The following is an 8047-nucleotide window of genomic DNA, read 5'->3' on the forward strand; positions in this document are numbered from 1 at the left end:
TTGTCAGCAACTGACAGGACATACCCGCGATGTGCAAATGACTTCACGAAGATTGATGTTCATCCAATTATCACAGCTCACTAAGTGCCCGTTGTACGTTTCACCATTCTTTAATTCAACCAACTAATTGAAAGAGAAATTAATGTTTAGTGCATACTGCTCTTTACAACATATATTTAATGGTGAAAACAAAGTATTGTAAACCACAGAAAATACAATAAGTTATCAAGGGTTAACAAAAAAAAAAATACACAATAAGGCCTACTAACCTAGCCTGGTCCCCCACAGCTCCTGTTTGGATCTGAATGGACCTCCAATCTCTCTTTTTCTTGCTTTTAAGAGTATAGCTCAGAGGAGGACCTGCCGGCACAGCCAATGACTGGCTGCAGTGGTGTCCTGTCTCGGCCAGGAGTAAGCTGAGCGGGAAGGTCCTGCTCCAACTGCTTGTCCCAAAAGCAGAAAGAAGAGACAAGCAAACACTTGAAAACTACATTAATGAATACAATAACACCTCTTTTACTTCAGAAAAACTCATTCACACTATGTAACACATGTATTCTGCATTTAGAGCAAGCTGCATTTTTTTTTTTACATCTGTAGTAGTAGTCCTGTATGAAGTCTGACTGCATTATATTCTCATTTCTAGAAATCTATTACTGTAACTTGAGTTCCTCTACCAAATGTATGTATGCATGCTGATGCTGTCTAATACGTGAAAGATTGTAGAAAAAAATAAATACTTGCAAACTGAATGCTACAACAGCACTTTAATCTACATGGATATGAGTGAGCAACAAGTTTTGCATTTTGGGATACGTTTACAAATGCATATTTTTGCTGCTTAACTGCACGCGTGAATGCACCCTTAAAAAGAGTAGGTAGTGATTTGAATCAACCCCCTTTTCCTTTTTTTTTTTTTGTAAAATAATGTAATAAAAAAAATATATATAAAATAATCATATGGACCTACAGAATAAACAGTGTAATGTAGGAATAAAAGGCCTAAAAAGTTGCAAAATGGCATTTTTTTCCCCATTTCACCCCACAAATTTTTATTTTTTTTTGCCGCAGATTATGTTATAAAATAAGTAATGTCATTACAAAGTACAATTGGTGACGCAAAAAACAAGCCCTTATATGGGTCTGTAGGTGCAAAACTGAACACATTACGATTTTTAGATGAGGAGGAACAAACGAAAGTGCAAAAACAAAGATTGTTTTGAGTCCTTAAGGTGAAAATGGGCTGAGTCCTTAAGGGGTTAAGCAGAGTTCTGGCACCGTAAACTTCCTGTTGTATTGCCATCCAGCACGCAATGGAAGCTCCCAAGCTCCCATCTCCTCCATATTCTCCATCTAACCCGCCCCCTTCAAATTCTTTACTTCATAGTAGATCTAAAGAATTTTGTAGAGTCCAGAATTGCTGATAAAATAAATACTCATCTGATAGATTATTTGCCAAACTTACTTTACTTAACTGCTTAGGTGCTTGTTTAACTATGTGACCCCTGCAGCCAATCACTTGCCACAGGAGGCTCATGGCATGAACAGAGACCTGCGATTGATTGAAGCACTTACGTGGGTTAAGTGGCATGTCACTACTAGACCAGTAAGGTGGACCAGTGTAGCATTGACAGTAATGCTCCTTTTGTTAATGTATACCTTTTCCTTTCTTTGTATACAGATCATTGGTAACCACAGATTAAAATAATGACAAAAACTGGAACAAAGTTATAGGTAAGGGGAGCCCTTTTCAAGACATCATTAAAAGTTGTGGTGGCACAAAACTGATTTTAGCTCGCTGTCAACGTAAAGGATAGGTGCGCTCAGTGCCACAGCACAATCCTGCATCCATCAAAGCGGGCATGGAAATTAATGGGTTTATGGCACTGGTTCCATGCCATACACCAGTTAATAAACATAAGATACGTTAAAGAGGTTATTCCATCACATATAGTGGTAGCCTATCTTAGCAATATGTGATTGGTGGGGGTCCAAAATAAAAAGGAGAGGTATGCAAAACTGGTATAGCACAACGTTCTATTTTGGGTTTTTCCTTTTTCAGACACCTTGGAACTGCATCCAGCTCCATTTGATTGAGAGTTGCTGTGTTGCAGATTCCTGCACAGCCGACATCCTGGAGTTATTGTGCACTGGAAAAATGGTGAAGTGGATGCAGTGTTAACTAGCACTGTACGCCATTCTTTCCTGGGAGTAGATGTTGTACCCTACAGCGCTCTCTGAAAGGAAGGCGTGCAACAGACGGCATGCGCTATATTCATTTCTATGGGAGTGCCGGAGATGCCCAAGTACAGCACTCTGGTCTCTTTGGCGCTCCCATAGAAATAAATGAGGCGCAAGTCATCTGTAGCACGAGCTTTACTCAGAGAGGCGATCGCGGGGGGGGATCCCACAGGTCGGACTCCACGCGATCAGACATTTATCCCCTATCCTGTGGATAGGGGAGGAGTTGTTTTTCACCTGACTACCTCTTTTAAACTATTTGTAATTGACAGTTTTATATAAAATGTTCAAAGAATTGAAACTAAGTAAAAATAGCTTAGGTTACAACAGAAAGCAGCAGTTTGTATACAATCTACATAGAGCTCAATGATAACTTACCATAGGATGGTTCTGAGCAGTCTTCAATAAAGATAAAGGAAGCTACAAAAAATAAGGCGGGAAAGAGGGGGGGGGGGTTATACATGAAGATGTCAAGAGAAATTTCAAGAACAGCTTTTTCACATTATATATTAGTTAGAAAGCAATGTGCAACTAAGGACCCCTTCACATATATCTGATGCTGGAGGTAACTGATCCCATTCACTTGAAGTAGGGATCGACCGATTATCGGCTTGGCCGATATTATCAGCCGATATTCATGATTTTGGACGTTATCGTCAGTTATATAATCCGCCGCCCCGCACCGCCCCGGCCCCATTGCCTCACCCATCCCCAGTTTTATAATTACCTGTTCCCGGGGTCCACGCTACTTCTGGCTCCTGTTGCGTCCTGCGTTACGCTGTGCGCAGCGCAATGACGAGTGACGCCCTCCACGCGACGTCACTGTCAGTGCGCACAGTGACAGCTCAGGACGCCGCTGGAGCCAGAAGTAGCGCGGACCCCGGGAACAGGTAATTATAAAACTGGGGATGGGTGAGGCAATGGGGCAGCGGATGTTGATCTCTGGCCGGGGCGGTGCGGTTGGGGGGTGCGGTGGTGGTTGGACTAAGGACCGGCAGGGGGAGAGAAGCGGGCAGGGGGTGGAAATAGCCGATAACTTATACCGGAATATCGAAATAAGTTATCGGCCTTAAAGTCCACAGATTATCAATATCGGCCCTAAAAAAAAAAACAATATCGGTCGATCCCTAATTTGAAGGACAATTTACATTCATCCGGTGCCTTAATTTAATAGCCGGATCATCAAACACGTAACACAATGTCGGATGGTGAAATGCATCTTGCTGTGTTCCCCCGTCTGGCCTGCACAAATAATGACCGCTGGATCCTAGACAAATGATCTACTTTGATGTGTTGAGAACTGGCCTAAAGTATGTATGTTTACTTCGTGTGATAAAGGGAATCTGTTAGCTGTATTTGCTGCAGACACTGTGGGATAGCTGTTAGGTATTGCCCCCTTAATGCAAGTCTATGGGAGGGGTCGTCAAGCCCCCTTCCATAGACTGGCATTGAGGGGCGTGGTCATGACGTCATGAGGGGCGTGGCCAACATTCAGTTCCGAACGTTGCCCAGTGGAGTACCCCTTTAAGCACCACAGCCTGGCAGGCCACCTCACTTCCCACCCTACTTGACTTAGGTGCAAGGCTCTGTACATCAATCAAGGTGGGGCTGGGGAGATATAGGCAAGTGAAGAGGTGTGCAAGGCTGTGTCACTTGAGGAGCTCAGCACAGTATCCTTGATGCTTGTCTGAAAAAAAAAGGCCATTTGTATAATTTTGGCAACTACTATCAGCTCTATGAAAGGTACAGTTTGCTTTTATACTGAATCAATACAATTGAAAACACTACCCAATTTAATCATTTAAATTATTGTACAACTTTTTTTTTAGCAAAATCAGTATGCCTAAAATTGTCTGACTGTTACTTTGGTGTATACAGGGATGTCTGAGGGCTAATTTTTTTCACCGTGTTCTGTGTTTTTATTGTTATTTTTGTTTTGATGGGACTGATATTTTTATAATTTTTTTTCCAATATATTTTAACGTTTACTATGCTGGATGATAAACATTATATTTTATTGGTTCGGAGAACTACGCACACGGCGATACCAAATAAGTTTATTATTTTTATGTATTTTCTTTTGGGGGGGGGGGGCGGGATGAGAAAAGAAGAGTGATTTTATTTTTTTACTACAGGAGGGTTCATATTTTAAAAACATTTTTACACTTTTTTTTGAGTCCCTATAGGGGACTTTTATATGCAATTATTCGACTGCTTTCAATGTACAATGCTATGCTTTTTTGTATTGCACTGTGCAGTATGATCGGTGCTCCAATGATACAGAATGGCTGAAGTTATGTTCACATGTCAGAATTCGGCAGCAGAGCCCCATTGATTTCAATGGGATTCTGCTGCTCAGTGCACATAGCAGAATTTAAGCGCTGGAAACATTTGGCGGGGGAAATTCAAATTCCGGTGTCCGCAGAAAAAAAATTAACATGACGATTCTTTTTGTGGACTGCAGATCAAATGCATTGCCGTCTATGAGACAGGGCATTCCGAGCAGCCCTAGCACCGGCTCCTGCAGTCTGCAGAGTGTCTGCACAGAGATTTGCCGTGTGGACATTCTGTCATGTGAACATAGCCTAAGCCATGCTGCATCAGTAACTCGGGAAGTATAACCTAATACTTTTGACCTCGTGATTGGCTTTTATTGTGGCTTCTAAAGGGTAAACGACGGGAAACAGCTGGATCGCCACTGTTAGTTATTAACGGTGAGCGTCTGACTACTGATATTAGCAGACACTCCCTGCTATGAAGCGAACGCAGCTCCTGCACTCACTTCATAGTCACTTAATGCATCCGGGTTGTACAATTACGCCCTGGTGTATTAAGTATTGGATGTCAAGGGTGCAAATTTATGCTCCAATTCCTTAACAGGTTAAAGAGTACCTGTCATCTAAACTTTCCCTGATCCCCCTCCCCATCTGTCCCTTACTCTAACTATGCCTATCCCTGTGTTTATTGAGGTTTAAAAAGCTGTGGAAATACCTTTTTTTATCCCTATTCATTAGCTCAGGAGCACTGTCTTTCTGAGGGGTGGAAGGAGGCGGGTCCCGGCAGGCATGATGTCACATGAAGCCTGGCTGGGACTCTGCTTCTGCCAGTCTTCCTGTATGCTGCTCTCCCTCTGCAGCAGTGTTTCCCAACCAGGGTACCTCCAGCTGTTGCAAAACTACAACTCCCAGCATGCCCAGACAGACAACAGCTGTTCGGCCATGCTGGGAGTTGTAGTTTTGCAACAGCTGGAGGCACCCTGGTTGGGAAACACTGCTCTGCAGTGTGCATACAGACTAAGCACAGGGGAGGGATGGCAACCTGTCTCTCTCACTGGTATAAATATTAATATTTTTTAAGATTACAATATGTTCATTAATGATTATGAACAACATATTAAAAGTTTTTGTTGATGACAGGTACTCTTTAAAGGGTTACGGTCATTATACAAAACTTTTGATATTCTTCTTACACGTTAAAAGTTTTAAAGCGCAACTGTAATTTTTTTAACCGCCCAGACTATTATGTTGTTCCTGATGACCATAAAGTGACTGCAGCCATACCTTTATCGCTGCTCTTCCTTCTTTTATAACTTATAAAATCCTTTTATTCAGCAGTCAGGCACAGTCGGATAGGCGTGGCTTGGGGTTCGCAAAACCCCGACTCCACCATGCCTATCCTCTCTTTCAGCGTTGGGACCGCTATATAGTAAGACATCAGTCCACAACAAATCCAGTGCGTATGCGCCCCTCTCAGACGTGTGCGCCGCTGCCCTGAATTGACAGAGCTCGTGATCTCCCACCGTCTATGCGCATGTGCTGTACTAGAGGCAGTGAACGAACAAGCTCTCTGCCTCTAGTATCTGCACAACCTGGTCGCCGGGAGCCGAAGAGGACAACAGTGGGCATTGTTTTTTTTGTAGAATATCAGAGCCAGACGCGAGGGGCGCATGTGCTGTCTTACTACACAGCGGTCCCAGCGCTGAAAGAGTTTAGGCGTGGCGGAGACAGGGCTTTGCGAACCCCAAGCCACGCCTATCAGACTGCCGAATAAAAGGATTTTATAAGTTATAAAGAAGGAAGAGCAGCGATAAAGGTATGGCTGCAGTCACTTTATGGTCATCATGAACGACATTATAGTAGTCTGGGGGGGTTAAAAATGATTACAGTTGCGCTTTAAGTAGATAGGTTCTTAGTCATGTCACAGCTGCTGTTTGCTAGCAATGGGGCCCAGCAGAGAAGAAGCAGCAGCAGTGAAGTCATGAATCTCCGTCCATGCGCCAAGCCGGCCCCGGAATAGGAGATACCAAAGCAGATAGCTGGAGAACCGGCGCATGGAATGGGATCAGGTAAATATCGTTATCAGTGTCACCTGCACTACCTGTCTGTACCAAAGTCCGCAAAATTAATTAACAGGTTCATTCTTTCTGCGGACACGGAAAACACAATTTCCATTCCACCATGTGCGCAGCTGAATCCCATTAAATACAATAGGACTCTGCTGCTCTGGAATCTCTGCAGGAATTCTGCAAGTATGAACATGGCCTAAGATTGGCAGGGGCAGACTCCTGGCATCCCCACTGATCAGTGACTTTCCTTTAAGTGAAGGAGAAAGAGGTGAACCTTGCACTCCTAATATTATGGCAATATGAGCTAGTGTAAAAATAACAGGCTCCTCACTAGTGTGAAAACAACCTTACATAGTATTGCTCGTCTTCCTATGTACGGAACCTGACTACATTATGTCACCTGGCCATAAATGACTCTTCCCAGCCCTGCTGCATATTGTGGGCAGGCCAGTAATACATCATCATGACTTCTCATTGGGTACAGTGAAGTGTAACACACTGGTGAGGAAATATCCCGCCATTTCTGCAGGTACAGCCTACAAACACAACCCGTGTCCAGCTCGTGTATTGCAGCAATATACTGAGACCTGTGACCGCTAGAACCCGTTAGGAACTCCCTGCCAACAAGCGCACCGGCCTCACCATTCTCCCCACGATCTCTGGCAGCGACTTCCGTTCCGTTGCTTGGACGACTTGTATACCGGAAGTGTATGACTCGTGACGGACAACGCAGTGAACCAATAGGAAAGCGCACTGAACACAACGTCTCGCTTTTGCAGACACTCGTGTCTCTTCCAATAAACAGTTGTTAAAAAACACCGGCGGCCATTTTTCCGAAGCCAGATAATTGTGCCGGTTTTACAAGGCGCTCGCCAAAATGCTAGCTATATTGAGAACACTTTGCAACGGTAGCATATATGTAGCATATTACGTTTAGGTAGTATACGCAGCGGGAATAAAAGTGTTTAGTATGCGTGAGTGGACTTTTTCCAGGTAAGACGTTATGTGTTATGGTCAGGTCCGGTAATGGAGAAGAAATCGGTCAGTAGGTATAGCAACCATTCTTCATGTCTCTCCATGCCCTCTAGTGGTCAGAGCAGGTATATGGCTAGATTAGTCAAATCATGAGGGGGTTTCCCTCTAGTGCAGTGGTCTTCAAACTGTGGCCCTCCAGATGTTACAAAACTACAATTCCCAGCATGCCAGGACAGCCGTTGGCTGTCCGGGCATGCTGGCAGTTGTAGTTTTGCAACATCTGGAGGGCCACAGTTTGAAGACCACTGCAAGTCTAGTGTTAGGCTGAGTTCACACCATGTTTTTGCAATACAGTTACCGTATCAGGTTTTTGATAAAAAAAAACAAAAAAAAACGGATTCCTCAAAACCTGACTAAACTGTCTCACAACGTGTATACAAATTTTAATGAAAAATTATGTTTTAAGAAAAAAAAGTATACATTTTT

General features: G+C 43.5%; 1 protein-coding gene across 4 annotated transcripts in view; it reads right to left on the minus strand.

The window, feature by feature from the left end:
• Window positions 1-7335, minus strand: part of LSM4 (LSM4 homolog, U6 small nuclear RNA and mRNA degradation associated) — a 33091-nt gene extending 25756 nt beyond the window's left edge. For 2 of the 4 annotated variants that reach the window (XM_056551967.1, XM_056551966.1), the window contains exons 1-3: window positions 7229-7335; window positions 2620-2661; window positions 25-123 (exon numbers count right to left, since the gene is read on the minus strand). In XM_056551967.1, the coding sequence (XP_056407942.1) occupies window positions 25-123; window positions 2620-2661; window positions 7229-7231 (144 nt within the window). In that variant the 5' untranslated portion in view covers window positions 7232-7335. The other 2 variants (XM_056551968.1, XM_056551972.1) reach the window with 2 other exon arrangements.
• Between the last annotated feature and the right edge of the window lie 712 nt (window positions 7336-8047).

Source organism: Hyla sarda, chromosome 1 (genome assembly GCF_029499605.1).
Source record: "Hyla sarda isolate aHylSar1 chromosome 1, aHylSar1.hap1, whole genome shotgun sequence".
NCBI classification, from domain to species: domain Eukaryota; kingdom Metazoa; phylum Chordata; class Amphibia; order Anura; family Hylidae; genus Hyla; species Hyla sarda.